The 18,989-nt window shown below is 39.6% G+C and overlaps 1 protein-coding gene across 1 annotated transcript in view; it reads right to left on the bottom strand.

Moving 5' to 3' along the window:
• The window catches only part of BAG4 (BCL2 associated athanogene 4), a 49,355-nt gene that overhangs the window by 14,527 nt on the left and 15,839 nt on the right, over positions 1-18,989 (bottom strand). Inside the window, exon 2 of the mRNA XM_013984080.2 lies at positions 2,584-2,691. Within this exon, the coding sequence (XP_013839534.2) occupies positions 2,584-2,691 (108 nt within the window). The remainder of the gene's footprint in view (positions 1-2,583; positions 2,692-18,989) is intronic.

Here is an 18,989-nt window from a genome sequence, read left to right on the forward strand (position 1 = left end):
ATAAAATGGAAGTTTGTGATGAGCAGTAAAATGTTGCAGGTTTTTTTGCTTTTTAGGGCCATACCTGCAGCATATGGAAGCTCCTAGGCTCAAATCAGAGCTACAGCTGCCAGCCTATGCCACAGCCACAACAATTTGGGATCTGAGCCAAGTCTGCAACCTTCACCACAGCTCACAGCAATGCTGGATCCTTAATGCACTGAGCAAGGCCAGGGATCAAACAGGCATCCTCATGGATCCTAGTCAGGTTCATTAACTGCTGAGCCATGAAGAGAACTCCAAGTAACATATTTTTCCTTTATTTTGCATTCCACTATCTCTGAACAACCTTATCCTAAAGTTCATATATACATGATCATTATTAACAAATCAATTCCAGAGTTCCCGTCATGGCTCAGTGGTTAATGAATCCGAACCATGAGGTTGTGGGTTCGATCCCTGGCCTCACTCAGTGGGTTAAGGATCCAGCGTTGCTGTGAGCTGTGGTGTAGGTCACAGATGCGGCTCAGATGCCACGTTGCTGTGGCTCTGGCATAAGCCAATGGCTACAGCTCCGATTAGACCCCTAGCCTGGGAACCTCCATATGCCACGGGAAGCGGCCCTAGAAAAGGCAAAAACAAACAAACAAAAAAATCAATTCCCTTTTTTTGGCCACATCCATGGCATGTGGAAGTTCCCGGGCCAGAAATCCAACCTACACCACAGCTACGGCAGCACCAGATTCCTAACCTGCTGCACCTCAAGGGAACTTCCAAAACTATCACTTTTGTATTCTCCATAAGGAAATAAGCATATCTTGTTCTAGCTTTAATGAACTCTTCTGGCTCAAAATCAATCTTAAAGGATTACTGTATCACCAAATTAATGAGGGAAAAAAGGGACTTTTTAAAAGGTGAATTAAGTCAGCCCCTTAAAGAAACTTATTTCCATTATTTCAGCCTCCATGTCACTAGTAAATTAGAATAGAATTGAATACAGTATTTGATTCTTTGAAATCTATCAGGAGAATTATATTAATTTAGTTGATGGTGATCAGAAAATTTAATTCTGCAGAGATCATCAGTTTACAGAGAATTCTGACTTGGATTTAAAATTCAAATTCTTTGAAGGCTGTTTAAATGCAGCTCCTCTAGGAGTTCCCACCATGGCTCATAGGTCACAAACCCCACTAATAACCATGAGGACACATGTTTAATCCCTGGCCTTCCTCAGTGAGTTAAGGTCGGTGTTTCCATGAGCTTCGGTGTGCAGCTTAGATCTGGTGTTGCTGTGGCTGTGGTGTATGCAGGCAGCTACAGGTCCAATTCGATTCCCAGCCTGAGAACTTCCATATGCTTCGAGTCCATGCCCCGCTCAGCCCCCCACAAAAAAATACTAACTCTATGAGATATCTGTATCCCCATTACCCCCGTGTTTACTGCAGCATTATTTACAATAGCCAAGACATGGAAACATCCTAAGTGTCCATCACTGGATGAATGGATGAAGAAAATGTGGTACACATGTACGATGGACTACTATTCAACCATAAAAGAGAAGCCTTCTTGCCATTGAACAACATGGATGGAACTTGCGGGCATTATGCTAAATGAAATTTGTCAGACATAGACAAATAACATTATATCTCATTTATCTGTGCAATCTAAAAAGCAAAAGCCAACTCACATATACAGAAAACAGACTGGTGGTTGCCAGAGATAGAGCAGGGGTTAGGGATGTAGGAATGAGTAAAAGTGGTCAAAAGGTACAAACTTCCAGTTATAAGATAAATAAATCACAGCCCATAATGTATAGCATGGTAACTATAATTACTTACTGTATTACATATTTGAAAGTTACTAAGAGTATATCTTAAAACTTCTCATCACAAGAAAACAAAAATTTCTAATTATGTATGGTAACATATGTTAACTAGACTTGCTAAGGTGATCATTTTGCAAAGTATACAAATACTGAATCATCCTATTGTACACCTGAAACTAATACAATGTCATATGTCAATTATATCTCCATAAAAAAGTAAAATTTTTAAAAATAAGTACATTTTGTGTTTGGTTGTTTCCAGGTCCTAAGAAATAATCTATCATGTCTCCAGCTACCTTTGCTATAGGTAATATTGGCCTAGATAGTTCCTTTATCTCTGAGCTAAAAACATTAAAATGGGAGTTCCTGTGGTGGCGCAGTGGTTAACGAATCCGACTAGGAACCATGAGGTTGCGGGTTCGATCCCTGCCTTGCTCAGTGGGTTAACGATCCGGCGTTGCCGTGAGCTGTGGTGTAGGTCGCAGACGCGGCTCTGATCCCGAGCTGCTGTGGCCCTGGCGGTAGGCCCGTGGCTACAGCTCTGATTAGACCCCTAGCCTGGGAACCTCCTTATGCCGCAGGAGCGGCCCAAGAAAAGCAAAAAGACAAAAAACAAAAAACAAAACAAACAAACAAACAAAAAAACATTAAAATGATTAAGATGGAGTCCATTACACAACAAAAACCCACATACCCTTACTATGAAATCTTCAGAGGTTCTTCAATAAATTGACTCATTAAGAAAAAATTCAGAAAGTTGTGTCAATTTTAGAACATACCTGGCCTTGCATTTCTGGTCTCACAGGATATGTACTTGGGTAAGGAGCCCGAGGTCTCGCAGGAGAATTCCAGTAGTTAGAATTGTAGCTAGGGTATGGTGGCTGCTCCTAAGGAGAAAAAGGAGAACGAGTTCACTTTTACTAACATCCTTACATCAATCCTAACACACTGATAGAGGCAGGTATAAGTATCAAAAAAAAAAAAAAAAGGCAATAGACAAAAAGCAATGGACCTCACTATAACATCACTCATTTAAACTGATGTAGATATGGTAAATCACTTGCCCTAAGACGAAACAATTAACTACTCTTACGCATTATGCCAATTATAACAAATGATATATAAATAATACATCTACTATGGCAAGATAATTAGCAAAACCAGAGACACTGAATTCCCTTACCCCTCTCCAATCACTAGCCCCATCACTACTAATTTAATTAGCTCAGCACAATGACAGTTTCTTTGCCATTGTTAAGAAGAGCAGTATCTCAACAACTTTGGAATCTGAAGTAATATTTGACTAACTTCACTTCAAACGAACACATCTTCAAAACTCAATTTCTTTGCCTGGCCATACCCCTAGAATTTTCATATTCCTCTGTTTTCTGCTATGGCTAAGCCTTCTGCTGGCAGCCCACAACTAACTTGGTAACAGGAAATGATGTAGAATAATTACCATTCTAATCACCACTCCAAGGAGAAAACCTAGCTACAGCATTATTCTCTACAACCTTCCACTCCAACTCAAAAAGTTAGTGCAATCATTTGCTGTAAGCCAATACACTCTGACAAGAGACTAGATCAACTCAAAACATTTTAGGCTGTTTTAATACATACATTTGTTACCACATAAATTGAGATGTTCTGCTTTAATCTTTATAACAAAATAAAGCTTAAACAGGATCTTCAAATCTATAAATACAGTTTTACAAAGATATTCATTGGCAGCTGTAGTCACTGAGAATTTAATTATCGCCATCTTAACTGCACTACTTACCAGTTTCATAATACTTTGTTTTCAAAGCATGCAGTTATTCCACATGACATTATACAAGCTGGGCAAGTAACATCTCCTTTACATAATATAGCAACTAAAGCAATACAGAAACTAGCAAGATGAAAGGAAAATGTTATGGGCAAACTTTAGACCCCAACAATCAAATTTTTCAAACGGACAAATTTCCCTGATTAATGCCCTCCCCTCCCTCCCCCAGTAAGTGGTATTTCACTAACTGACTTATCTCTATAAAGCATTTGAATCTTATTAAAGAGATGCAAAGTCAAGAACTGAAGCTGACTCGCCCCAACAGTGGTGAACTAACATCTAAATGCCCAGAACCACCTTGGTTTCTGGTCTTTCCTACAGATTCTCCAAAGCTCCCCATATTTATACCACCGTCCCACCCACTCATTCCTCATTCAGGTTCCCAACACATTAACCCCTTGCCATTCTCCCACAGAGGTACTCACTCTGCAAAAACCTAACCCAATGATGCACTGACTCCACATCTGTACTGCATCGAAGTATCATCGGAGAGAAACGCAAGCTTGCTGGTTTTACACAAGTAGACATTCAGCACTGCCTAGCAGCCACAGCACACCTCCTCAGTATGTTCATCACACTCTCCAGAACAACCACTTCTCTTTTACCTGTCCCCTCAAATCTTCAATATCCTCTTCTGCCACCGATCACTTTAAGCTGACAACTTCGTCTCATACTTTAAGCAGCAGAACATTGTAAATCAACCATACATCAATAAGAAAAAAACTTTTTTGTTGTTGTTTTTTTAGGGCTGCACTCATGGCATATGGAAGTTTCCAGGCTAGGGGTCAAATTGGAGCTGCAACTGCCAGCCTACAACACCACAGCCACATCAATGTGGGATCCTAACTGTGTCTTCAACCTACACCACAGCTAAGCCACAATGGGAATTCCCCAAATTTTTCAAATGGGGAGGAAAAAAAAAAAAAAAAAAAAAAAAACAGCAATCAGACAGAAATTCCATCTTCCTACTTACTAAAGCTACCAAGCTACAGTATCTGTCACGTCTATTCAGAAAGCATGAATGAAGTGTCTATGGCCCTATTAAAAGGCCAATCCTTCAACATAGCTCCGGATCTTACCTAGTAAAGAACTTTCATGAATCATTTATTTCTCCTAGTACAGCAGATCACTTCAATTAGAATACAAACCTGCTCTTAAAACTGTCCTAAATGGGGAGTTCCCACTGTGGCTCAGCGGAAACAAACCCAACTACTACCCATAAGGTCATGGGCTCGACCCCTGGCCTTCTCAGTGGGTTAAGGATCCAGCATTGTGCTGTGGTCGCAGACAAGGCTCAGATCCAACATTGCTGTGGCTATGGCGCAGACCTGCAGCTATAGCTCCAATTTGACCCCTAGCCTGGGAATTTCCACATTCCACAGGTGTGGACCTTAAAAAAAAAAAAAAAACTGTCCTAAACAAATATTAAAACATATTTTTAAACTCTCATAACAGTGTGGCAAGTGATTGGGTGTAGAATAAACAAGATTAGCAATAATCTGAGAATTGCTCAAGATGACTGATGGGTATCAGGGAGTTTTATTATACTAATCTCTCTACTTTCACAAATGTTTAAAAGCTTCTATAAGAAAAAGTTAAAAACAAAACTGTGGGGTAGGAATTGAAGGTAGACTCTTTTTTTTGCTTTTTAGGGCCACACCTGTGGCACATGGAGGTTCCCAGGCTAGGGGTCAAATTGGAGCTACAGCTGCTGGCCTACACCACTGCCACAGCAACACGAGATCCAAGCCACGTCTGCGACCTACACCACAGCTCACGGCAATGCCGGATCCTTAGCCCACTGAGTGAGGCCAGGGACTGAATCTGCAACCTCATGGTTCCTAGTCGGATTTGTTTCCACTGCACCACGATGGGAACTCCTAGACTTTTTTTAAATATACCCTGTTTTGTACATTTGACTTTAGAACAATTACAAATATTTTACATAATTATAAAAAATAATGAAATATTTTATTTATTTATTTATTTTTTGTCTTTTTGCCATTTTCTTGGGCTGCTCCCAAGGCATATGGAGGTTCCCAGGCTAAGGGTCTAATCAGAGCTGTAGCTTACACCAGAGCCACAGCAACACGGGATCTGAGCCGCATCTGCAACCTACACCACAGCTCACGGCAACGCCGGATCCCTAATCCACTGAGCAAGGCCAGGGATCGAACCCGCAACCTCATGGTTCCTAGTCAGATTCGTTAACCACTGAGCCACGATGGGAACGCCAATGAAATATTTTTAAATCCCTAAAAGAAAGCAAAACAAAACAAAAAATAATGAGTTAATGAATTGATAGAACAACCCCACAAAGAGAAACTATTTGAAGCGTATATGGAGCCCAGTAATTTGACAAATATCCCTATTGGGATATATTCTATAGACTCCCCTCACCATTGAATTTTTTCAGTAATCATATTAACATCAACTTTGTTGGTACTGCTGTTTTGATACTGTTTTGTGGGTACTGTAGGTAAAAATAAATGATTGTGCTGGTGTGTGGAAAGCAGTTATTTTCACAGTGAGAGATTTAAAAAAAATAAGAATAACAATTTTTTTTTTAGGGAAAATTTCTTTTTATTACAACTATGAGAATTCCTTTTTCGTATGAATTTGGAAAGTTTAGACATCCTTACAGGTCTGGTATCTCTCCAACATATCTCCTATATTAAAATTAAAAGAACTATTTCAAATCTTTCCTACTTGCCTGCTATAGTCTAGCAAGGGGAATTAACGGTATAAATTAAATCAGTTTCCTCTGAATTTACTTATATGATGAAGCATGTTGAGTTTTTATATGGGAAAATGTCAGAGACTTTGGCAGCCTGATACCACTGCTCATGGTGCTCCACCTCTGGCTTTTGGATCAGGTAAAATATGAGATACTCAAACTAATACTCAATATTCTCAGAAAGAAGTCTGGAGCATCATGACTATCAAAAGGCAAATTCTGGCTAGCAAAATATTTTCAAAATAAAAACTATCATTTAAATCACTTAACATTATTTTGTACATGTTGTATTTACATGCAAAAATTTTAAAGAATAAATTGAAATCTGAAATTAAATTAACCCTGAGAGTACAACTGTTTGCATAAATAATACTATTACTTAGGAAATTTAGCGCTGATAATCTGTAGGATTTTTTAATACTAAGAATAACGAAATTTAAAACCCTATAGTCCTTAAGTTGATGTGAAAAATTTATTTATTTAAAACAAACTTTTTTTTTCTTTTTACAGCTGCAGCTACAGCAAATAGAAGTTCCCAGGCCAGGTGTCAAATCAGAGCTGTAGCTGCAGGACAATGCCACAGCCAAGGCCACAGACTGAACCCGAATCCTCACATAGACAATGTCAGGTTCTTAACCAGCCAAGCTACAATGGGAACTCCTGATGTGGAAATTTAGTTTGAGTTCCCTTCATGGCTCAGCAGTTAACAAACCTGACTAGGATCCATGAGGACTCGGGTTTGATCCCTGGCCTCGCTCAGTGGGTTAAGGATCCAATGTTGCTATGAGCCATGGTGTAGGTCGCAGACACAGCTCAGATCCTGCGTTGCTATGCCGGGTGGCATAGGCCAGCAGCTGTGGCTCTGATTCAACCCATCACCTGGGAATTCCATGTGCTGTAGGGGCAGCCATTAAAAAAAAAAAAAAAATTTTTTTTCTCGTTTTGGAGATGAGATCAACATAGGTCACCCAATGTGAGTGTTTCATGTCCCCAGTAACCTCCAAAGAACATAGAGAGATAGCATAGCCATTCTCTACAAACCCCTTGAAATCATTTCAAGAATAATTCTTATCATTGGAGTTCCCATCATGGCGCAGCGGAAACAAATCCAACTAGGAACCATAAGGGTGTGGGTTCAATTCTCGGCCTTGCTCAGTGGGTTAAAGATCCAGCGTTGCTGTGAGCTGTAGTGTAGGTCGCAGACGTGGCTCGGACCCCACACTGCTGTGGCTGTGGTGTAGGCCAGCAGCTGTAGCTCCAATTTGACCTCTAGCCTGGGAACCTCCATATGCTGCAGGTGCAGCCCTAAAAAGACAAAAGACAAAAAACAAAACAAAACTGTATTTTATCTATTAAAAAAATAACAAATTGATAAAAAAAAAACACACACAAAAATAATTCAAGTAATTCTTGAAGAGTTTTCTGAATGGATATCATTAGTGGCATATATTCTAAAGGCAAAAGAAATGCAAAGAAATATTAAATTTTTACATAGGGTGATATTAGTGTTTTAAGTTTTAAACTATTTTGTGTGTATTATAGAATATAGGATATAAATAAAGAGAGCAATGTTATTGGAAACCAATATTTTCCTATGGGAAAGGAAAGATAATATATTGTCTGGAGAAAGATGAGGAAGAATCATGTACAGTGGATTTGAGCTGGAGGAATAGGTATAATCTCACATATTTAAAAAAGTAATTTAATCTCTTATGCAAAACAAGCACATATGGGTAAGTAAGAATGTGCAAGTTCTAAACAAAGGATTTAGGAGTCAGTGCAAATTCTAGCAATCCTTTTGCATCCCCGCCCTCAACCATGAGACCAGCATATTGCATATAGGAGTTGTGATTTTAGCCTAAGTCCCAGAATAAGAAGACACGTGTACAAACTTGAATCCAGCCCTGAGCCTAGAGATGAGCCACTGCAGTGAACTCACAGAACACTTCCAAGAAAAAAATACTCACCATTACAAGCCATGGCTCTTGGAGCTGTTGTTTTACTACAGAAAAAGTCAACTGATGTGATAACTAAGTATCAAGTTTGTAACATAACCATACAGAAAAAAGAATTATTTAGGAGTTCCCTTTGTGGTTTAGCAGTTAACAAACACAACTAGGATCCCTGAGGATGCAGGTTCGATGACTGGCCTCACTCAGTGGGTCATGGATCCAGCGTTGCCATGAGCTGTGGTGCAGGTCGCAGACGCAGCTTGGATCTGGTATTGCTGTGGCTGTGGTGTAGGCCAGCAGCTATAGCTCCAATTTGACCCCTAGCCTGGGAACCTCCATATGCTGAGGATGTGGACCTAAAAAGCAAAAAAAAAAAAAAGTAAAAAGAATTATTTCAAGTGACTTGAAAATCACATTATTTTGACTGTACATCTTTAGTGAAATATATGTCCTAAGGGCAAGATAACTGCAAAGAAGCCAAAATTGCATTCATTAGTTAACTGTTAGTCATAATACCGGCATTATTGTTTTTATTAACAGATTTATTGAGATTACTACTATACAATTTGCCCATTTAAACTGTATGATTCAATGGTTTTTAGTATATCTACAGATATACTACACAGACATGGGCAATCATTATTACAATTTTAGAACATTTCAAAATCTCAAAAAGAAATACTGTACCTCTTAGCTATACCTTGTACCTCTCATTCCCACAGCCCTACACAACCACTAATTCACTTGCTGCCTTTATGGATTTGCCTATTTCGGATATTATATATAAATGGGATCATATGCTGGGTGTTATGACTGGCTTCTTTCACTTAGCTTGTTTTTGAGGTTCAACTACACATGTATCAGTGCTTCATTCCTTTTTTTGACCAAATAACGAGCTGTTATATACAAATACCATATTTTGCTTATTCGATGTCCATCAGCCAATGGACATTTGGACCATTACAACCTTTTGGCTATTATGAATATTGCTATAAGCATTCATGAATAATATTTTATGTGGACATCTGTTTCTCTTGGGTATATACTTACGAGTAGAATCGCTAGGTCATACAGTAACTCTGTTCAACAATTTGAAGAACTAGCTGATTGTTTTCCAAAGAAGCTGCACCATTTTACATGCCCATTGACAATATAAAAGTCCTAACTTCTCCTTCTTCTCAGCAATACCTGTTTTTTTCTGTGGTTTTGTTTTTATAGTCATACTAGTGAGAGTTCCCATTGTGGCTCAGCAGAAACAAATGCGACTAGTACCCATGAGGACACAGGTTCAATCCCTGGCCTTGCTCAGTGGGTTAAGGATCTGGTGTTGCTGTGGCTGTGGTGTAGGCCAGCAACTGTAGCTTTGATTCAGCCCCTACCCTAGGAACCTCCATATGCCATGGGTGTGGCCCTTAAAAAAAAAAAAAAAGAAGAAGACATATAGTCATACCACTGGGTGGAAGTGGTATCTCACTGAGATTTTTATTTGCAGTTCACTGGTAATTAATGATATTAAGCATTTTTTTATGTGCTCATTGGCCTTTTGTACACCTTCTTTAGAGAACTGTCTATTCAGGTGTTTTCTCCTTTTTTTTTTTTCTTTTTTTTTCTTTTGAGTGCCACGTCCTCAGCACATGGAGGTTCCCAGGCTGGGGGGGGGCTCCAATCAGAGCTACAGCTGCCAGCCTATGCCATAGCCACAGCAACGCCAGATCTGAGCTGCATCTGGGACCTACACACCACAGTTCACAGAAACGTCAGATCCTTAAGCCCACGGAGCAAGGCCAAGGATCGAACCCGCAACCTCACATTTCCTAGTCAGATTTGCTTCCCCTGCGCCATGACGGGAACTCCGTTTTCTACATTTTTAAGTGGGTTATTTATATTGTTATTCTTCAGTTTTAAGGGAACATGAAAGTTCCTGGGCCAGGGATAGAATCCATACCACAGCTGCAGCAACAATGGATTAGTTAACTTAAGTGAAATGGACAATTCCTAGAAAGATACAAACTACCAAAACTAATTAAAGAAATAGGAAATCTGAATAGATCTATAATAAAAGATTGAACTGGTGATTAAAAAACAACAACAAAAAACCCAACTACCCACAAAGAAAGCCCAAGTTGGCTAGTGAATTCACTAGTGAATTCTGTCAAACATTTAAAGAACTGATACCCTATTCTTCACAAACTCTTCTAAAAAATATGAGGAAAGGGGGAAAGGATCAAGATGGCAGAAGAATAAGATATCAAGCTCACCTTCTCCCACAAACACATAAAAAAAACCCACATCTACATTTAGAACGATTCGCACAGAACATCTACTGAACGCTGGCAAGAAACCCTTCAAATAACTGGGTAGAACGAAAGAGAAAAAAAGATATATAGAGAGAATCAGGATGGGACTAGCATTCTTAAGAGGGAGCTGCAAAAGAGAAAAGGAACCCACACCCTTATTAAGCCACCTAACCAAGGGGGAGATCAGCTGAGATGGAGGGACCTCAAAGTCACCTAGAAAAGCACAGCAGTGCGACCAAGGAGGGCAAAGCAGAGTGACAGCCAAATAGATAATCTGCACCATCACCCAGGACACCACAGCCTGAGATGCATGGGTGGGGGCTGGGTGCTGAGACTCATGCTCCAGGGGCGGAGAGGACAAACCACAGCAGTCATCTCAGAAACCAGAGGGAGGCATGGCCTGCCACCACCAGGGGTCTGTGAACAGCCTCCAACTGTGGCTCCAGTCACCTCAGAGGTCGGCAAAAAAGAGGGCACTGCAACTGAGCACTGCCCTTTGTTGCTCTAACTCCCCTGGGAACACACCCAACCTGCTCCTGCCACTGCAAAATGCTCTGAGCAGCACCCACACCTGTTTGATCAGTATCACTTCCCTGAATCCTGCAACTAGAAGCAGCCTGTGCAGCACCTCTTGCGTGGGCTAAGCAGGATGGGGTGCTTCTTGTGTGGTTTACAAGTGGTGGGGGCAAACCACACCACAGGTATCTCTGACTCCAGAAGTGGGTGTGGCCCGCCACCACTAGGAGTCTGAACAGGCACCCCTTGCAGCCCCAATCACCTCAGAGGGCACCACGGAGGAGGGCACTGAGCCCGAACATCACCTGTTGTTGCTCTCACTCCCCTGGGAACTCACACACCCTGCCACTGCCACTGCCAAATGCTCCAAGCACCATATAAATCTGCCTGAGGCTCATTACCACTTCCCACAGCCCTGCAATGAGGAGTAGCCTACGCCACCTTTCCTGTAGGTCCTTGCTACTGCCAAGAGCTCAGCAACCAGGCACTGACTGCTAAACCTGCCCACTGCCTCCTTCTCCCTGGAAACATACTCAGCACCCTGGGGATAAGTGCCTGTTAATAACGAAGGAAAAGAGCAAATATCCAAACTTCCATGCCAAAAATAAATAGAAACCCCCCACAAAATACAAAGGGGCACTCTTGCATAGAAATAACCCTCTGAGACTACAGTTTGATTTCCCTAAACTCACAGAAAAAGAAAAATATAAGCAAAATGAAGAAGCTCAGGAACCATTCCCAGTTAAAAGAACAGAAGAATACACCTGAAGCAGCAAAAAATGAAACAGACCTCTGCAGTCTCATAGACACTGAGTTCAAAAGGGAGATAATGAAAATACTGAAGGAATTAAGGGTGAATATGAAGGAATTTAGAGCAAATATAAACAGTAATGCAGATTACTTTAGAAAGGAACTAGAAAATATAAGGAGGAGCCAAGAAAAATTAGAAAATTCATTTGCAGAGACACAAGATGAGTTAAAGGTACTAAGGAGCAGAATGAATGCAGAGAAATGAATTAGTGACTTGGAAGATAGAATAATGGAAACCACCCAATCAAGACGGCAGACAGAAAACCAAATGAAAAAACATAAAAGCAATATAAGAGATCTATTGGATAATACAAAGCGGGCCATCTACACATGATGGGAAGAATCTACACAAGGAGAAGAAAAAGAAAAGGGGATTGAAAATATATTTGAAGATGGAACTAGAGAATCTCACACTGAGTGAAATGAGCCAGAAAGACAAATACCATACGATCTCACTTATAACTAGAATCTAATATCCAGCACAAATGAACATCTCCTCAGAAAAGAAAATCATGGACTTGGAAAATAGACTTGCGGCTGCCTGAAGGGAGAGGGAGGAAGTGGGAGGGATCGGGAGCTTGGGGTTATCAGACACAACTTAGAATAGATTTACAAGGAGATCCAGCTGAGTAGCATTGAGAACTATGTCTAGATACTCATGTTGCAACAGAAGAAAGGGTGGGGGAAAAATGTACACATGTAAGGATAACTTGATCCCCTTGCTGTACAGTGGGAAAATAAAATAAAATAAAATAAATTTTGTTTACATTCTCACGATTAGTCTAAGGAAAAAAAAAAGAAAGAAAATATATTTGAAGAAATTATGTCTGAAAACTTTCCAAATCTGAAGAAAACAGATATCGAGATACAGGAAGCACAGAGGGCCCCAAACAAGTTGACAGGCCCACACCAAGGATATTATAATAAAAATGGCAAAAGTTAAAGATAAAGAGAGAATTCTAAAGGCAGCAAGAGAAATGCAAAGCGTTAATTACAAGGGAACCACCATAAGGTTATCAGCTGATTTCTCTATAGAAACACTACAGGCCAGAAGAGAGTGGCAAGATATATTCAAAGTTCTAAAAGGAAAAAATTTGCAGCCTAGAATACTCTACCCAGCAAGAGCATCATTTAAAAGAGAAAGGGAAATAGGGGAGTTCCTATCATGGCTCAGTGGTTAACGAATCTGACTAGGAACCATGAGGTTGCAGGTTTGATCCCTGGCCTTGCTCCGTGGGTTAAGGATCCAGCATTGCTGTGACTGTGGTGTAGGCAGGTGGCTACAGCTCCCATTAGACCCCTAGCCTGGGAACCTCCATATGCCGAGGGAGCGGTCCTAGAAAAGATAAAAAGACAAAAATAAATAAATAAATAAATAAAAAGTTTAAAAAATGGAAGGGGAAATAAAGGATTTCTCCAACAAACAAAGGCTAAACCCATTCTAAAAAAAAATACTGAAAGGGCTTCTTTAAATAAAAAAGCAGTAAGAAGAAACAGGATGGAGGAAATCAGAATTGGAAAGCAGTTACTTAAACAATCCAGTATACAGATCTAAAAGGGGGGAAAAAACCCTACTATAAAAGATGAACACAAGGAACAGCAAAAGGAGAAACATGAAGCTTTTAAAAAAGGACTTCAAAATCACAGAGTGTGGGGAAGGAGAGTATGAAAATCTAGACTATTTTTTCTTTTTTAATAATGTGTTTGAGCCTATAACAATAATGTGTTTAAACTATCAGGCTAAAGCAATCAGAGATAGGAAGGAGTTAACATACTTAAAAAACAGGCCAAACCACAAATCAAAACCAAACATTATATTCATAAAAACTAAAAAGAAAAGCTCACAAGCATAAAATAAATGGAAATCATCTAACCAAAAAAAAGAAAGGAACAAAGGAGAAACATAGAATCAACTGGGAACAATGTTTAAAATGGCAATAAATACATATTTATCAGAGTTCCCATTGTGGCTCAGTGGTTAATGAACCCAACTAGGACCCATGAGGATGTGGGTCCGATACCTGGTGTTGCTCAGCAGATAAAGGATCTGGTATTGCCGTGACCTGTGGTATAGGTCAAAAATGTGGTGTGGCTCTGGCGTTGCTGTGGCTATGGTGGAGGCTGGCAGCTATAGCTCCAATTTAACCCCTAGCCGGGGAACCTCTAGTGCAGCCCCAAAAGCAAAAAAAAAAAAAAAAAAAAATTTAATAATTACCTTAAATGTCAATGGATTGAATGCTCCAGTCAAAAGACAGAGTGGAGGACTGGATAAAAAAGCAAGAGCCTACAATATGCTGTCTACAAGAGACTCACCTTAGGGCAAAGGACACATATAGATTGAAAGTGAGAGGGTGGGAAAAGATATTTCACGCCAATGGACAAGACAGGAAAGCAGGAAGTTGCAATACTCATAGCAAACAAAATACTTTAAAATGAAGGCCGTAAAGAAAGACAAAGAAGAACACTATTTAATGATAAAAGGATCCATTCAAGAAGACGATATTACAATCATCAATATGTATGCCTCTAATGTAGGAGCACCCAGATACATACAACAAATACTAACAGACATAAAAGGAGAAACTGATAGGAATACAATCATAGTAGGAGATTTTAACACCCCACTCACATCAGTGGACAGATCCTCTAGACAGAAAGTCAACAAGGCAACAGAGATCCTGAATGACACAATAGAAAAGTTAGGCTTCATTGACATCTTCAGGACATTATGTCCAAAAAAAAAAAGAATATACATTCTTTTCAAGTGCACATGGAACATTCTCAAGGAGTGACCACATACTGGGGCACAAAACTAACCTCCACAAATTTAAGAGTATAGAAATTATTTCAAGTATCTTCTCTGGCCACAATAGCATAAAATAAATCAACCCCAGTTAAAGAAATGAGAAAAAACTGACTACATGGAGACTAAACAACATGCTATTAAAAAAACCAATGGGTCAATAAGGAAATTAAAAAATACCTCGAGAGCAATTATAATGAAGACACAACCAATCAAAATCTAGGGGATTCTGCAAAAGCAGTGTTTAGAAGGAAATTCATAGCAATACAGGCCTCCCTCAAAAAAGAAGAAAACTCTCAAATTGACAACTTAACCTACCACCTAAATGAATCAGAAAAAGAACAGGAGTTCCCGTCGTAGCACGGTGGAAATGAATCCGACTAGGAACCATGAGGTTTCAGGTCTGATCCCTGGCTTTGCTCAGTGGGTTGAGGATCTGGTGTTGCCGTGAGCTGTGGTGTAGGTCACAAATGTGGCTTGGATCTAGCGTTGCTGTGGCCTGTGCCATGGGCTGGCAGCTACAGCTCCGATTAGACCTCTAGCCTGAGAAACTCCATATGCCACAGGTACAGCCCTAAAAAGACAAAAAGACCAAAAAAAAAAAAAAAAAAAAACAAAAAACCTGAAGTCAGCAGAAATCAGGAAATTATAAAGATCAAAGAGAAAAACAATAAAATAGATTCAAAGCAATAGAAAAAAAAATCAATAAAACCAAGAGCTGGTTCTTTGAAAAGGTAAACAAAATTGACAAACCTCTGGCAAGAATCACCAAGAAGAGGAGAGAAAAAACCCAATTAAACAAAATAAGAAATCAAAAAGGAGAAATCTCAACAGATAGGGCAGGAATACAAAAAGAACTATAAGAAAATACTATGAACAATTATACGCCAACAATTTTGACAACCTAGAAGAAATGGACGACTTTCTAGAGACTTACAGCCCAACAAAACTGAATCAATAAGAAAGAGATCAAGAGTTCCCGTCGTGGTGCAGTGGTTAATGAATCGACTAGGAACCATGAGGTTGCCCTTGCTCAGTGGGTTAACGATTGGCGTTGCCATGAGCTGTGGTGTAGGTTGCAGACGCGGCTCGGATCCCGCGTTGCTGTGGCTCTGGTGTAGGCCGGTGGCTACAGCTCCGATTAGACCCCTAGCCTGGGAACCTCCATATGCCTCGGGAGCGGCCCAAGAAAAAGCAAAAAGACAAAAAAAAAAAAAAAAAAGAAAGAAATCAACTAAACAGACCGATCACTAGAAATGAAGTTGAATATGTAATTAAAACACTCCCTACAAACAAAAGTCCAGGACCAGATGGCTTCACAGGCGAATTCTACCAAACATACAGAGGAACTTATACCCATCCTCCTTAAAGTTTTCGAAAAGGCTGAGGAAGAAGGAACACTCCCAAAAACATTCTATGAAGCAACCATCACCCTAATACCAAAACCAGACAAAGAGACTACCAAAAAAGATTATAGGCCAATATCTTTTTCTTTTTTTCTTTTTTTTTTTCTTTTTGTCTTTTTGTCTTTTAGAGCCACACCAGCAGCACACAGAGGTTCGGGGCTAAGGGTCAAATCGAAGCTGCAGCCCCTGGCCTATGCCACAGCCATAGCAATGTGGGATTTGAGCCATGTCTGCAACCTACACCACAGTTCACAGCAATGCCAGATCCTTAACCCATTGAGCGAGGCCATGGATCAAACCCACATCCTCATGGATGCTCGTTGGGTTCACCAACCACTGAGCCACAACGGGAACTCCTAGGCCAATAACTTTGATGAATACAGATGCAAAAATTCTCAACAAAATTTTAGCCAACCGAATCCAACAACATATAAAAAACACCATACACCACAACCAAGTGGGATTCATCCCAGGTTCACAAGGATGGCTCAACATATGCAAATCAATCAACATCATACATCACATTAACAAAAGAAAAGTCAAAAACTACATGATCATTTCAAAAGATGCTGAAAAAGCATTTGACAAAGTCCAACATCCATTGATGATAGAAACTCTTACCAAAGTGGTATAGAGGGAACATACTTTGACATAATAAAGGCCATTTATGACAAACCCACAGCAAATATAGTACTCAAGGGAGAAAAGATGAAAGCATTCCTGCTAAAATCTGGAGCAAGACAAGGATGCCCACTCTCACCACTTTTATTCAACATAGCACTGGAAGTCCTAGCCACAGTAATCAAACAAACAAAAAAAAATAAAAGGTATCCAAACTGGAAGAGAGGAGGTAAAATTGTCACTGTATGCAGATGATATGATACTATATATAGCAAAACCTAAAGGCTCCACACAAAAACTACCAGAACTGATAAACAAATTCAGCAAAGTAGCAGGATACAAGATTAACATTCGGAAATTGGTTGCATTTCTGTCTATTAACAACGAAATATTATAAAAGGAATACAGGAGTTCCTGTTGTGGCTCAGCAGTTAACATATATGACTAGCATCCACGAGGACACAGGTTTGATCGCTGGCCTTGCTCAGCTGGTTAAGGATCCAGCATTGCCATGAGCTGTGGTGTAGGTTGCAGATGCAGCTAGGATCCCCAGTTGCTATAGTTGTGGTGTAGGCCAGCAGCTGTAGCTCTGATTCGACCCCTAGCCTAGAAACCTCCATATGCCACAGGTGTGGCCCTAGAAAAGACAAAAAGACTAAAAAGACCAAAAAAAAAAAAAAAAAAGAATACAAAAATACAATACTTTTTAAAATTGAACTCCTCAAAATTAAATACCTAGAAATAAACCTAACCAAGGAGGTGACTTATATGCTGAGAATGATAAAACATTAATCAAGGAAATTAAAGAGGATTCATAGAAATGGAAAGATATTCCACGGTCTGGGTTGGAAAAATTAATATTGTAAAAATGGCCATACTACCCAAAGCAATCTACAGAGACAATGCAATCCTTATCAAAAATTACCCATGACATATTTCAAAGAACCAGGACAAACAATCCAAAAAGTTATATGGAACTACAAAAGACCCAGAATTGCCAAAGCAATCCTGAACAAAAACGAAGCAGGAGGCATAACTCTCCCAGATTTCAGGCAATATTGCAAAGCTACAGTAATCAAGACAGTGTGATATTGGTACAAAAACAGACATACGCATCAGTGGAACAGAATAGAGAGCCCAGAAATAAACCCACATACCTACAGTCAATTAATCTTTGACAAAGGAGACAAGAATATAAAATGGGAAAAAGACAGTCTTTCAGCAAGTATTGCTGGGAAAACTGGACAGCCACATGTAAATTAATGAAACTGGAACACACCCTCACATCACACAAAAAAAATAAATTCAAAACGGCTTAAAGACTTAAAATGTAAACAAGACACCATCAAACTCCTGGGAGATAACACAGGCAAAACATTCTCTGACATCAACCATACAAATGTTTTCTTAGGTCACTCTTCCAAGGCAACAGAAATAAAAGCAAAAATAAACCAAATAATCAAACTGATAAGCTTTTGCACACCAAAGGAAACCATAAAAAAAAAAAAAGACAATTTACAGAATGTGAGAAAATAGTTTCAAATGATGCAACTGACAAGGGCTTAATCTCTAAAATATACAAACAACTTACACAACAGCAAAAATAAAACAAACAAAAAAACAAAAACAAAAACAAAACAAAACAAAACCAATAACCCAATTGAAAAATGGGCAAAAGACCTGAATAGACATTTCTCCAAAGAATATATACAGATGGCCAACAGGCACATGAAAAAATGCTCAACATCACTAATTATTAGAGAAATGCAAATCGAAACTACTATGAGGTACCACCTCACACCTGTCAGAATGGCCATCATTAACAAGTCAACAAAGAACAAATGCTGGAGAGAGTGTGGAGAAAAGGGTACCCTCCTACATTGTTGGTAGGAATGTAAATTGGTACAACCACTATGGAAAACAGTATGGAGGTTCCTCAGAAAACTCAGTATAGACACACATGACCCAGCAAGCCCACTCTTGGGCATATATCCAGACAAAACTTTCCTTGAAAAAGACATGCACCCGCATGTTCACTGCAGCACTATTCACAACAGACAAAACATGGAAACAATCTATATGCCCATCGACAGATGAATGGATTAAGATGTGGTATATATACACAATGGAATACAACTCAACTGTAAAAAAGAACAAAATAATGCCATTTGCAGCAACATGGATGGAACTAGACTCATACTAAGTGAAATCAGAA

The sequence above is a fragment of the Sus scrofa genome, chromosome 15 (genome assembly GCF_000003025.6).
Source record: "Sus scrofa isolate TJ Tabasco breed Duroc chromosome 15, Sscrofa11.1, whole genome shotgun sequence".
In the NCBI taxonomy this organism is placed as follows: Eukaryota; Metazoa; Chordata; class Mammalia; order Artiodactyla; family Suidae; genus Sus; species Sus scrofa.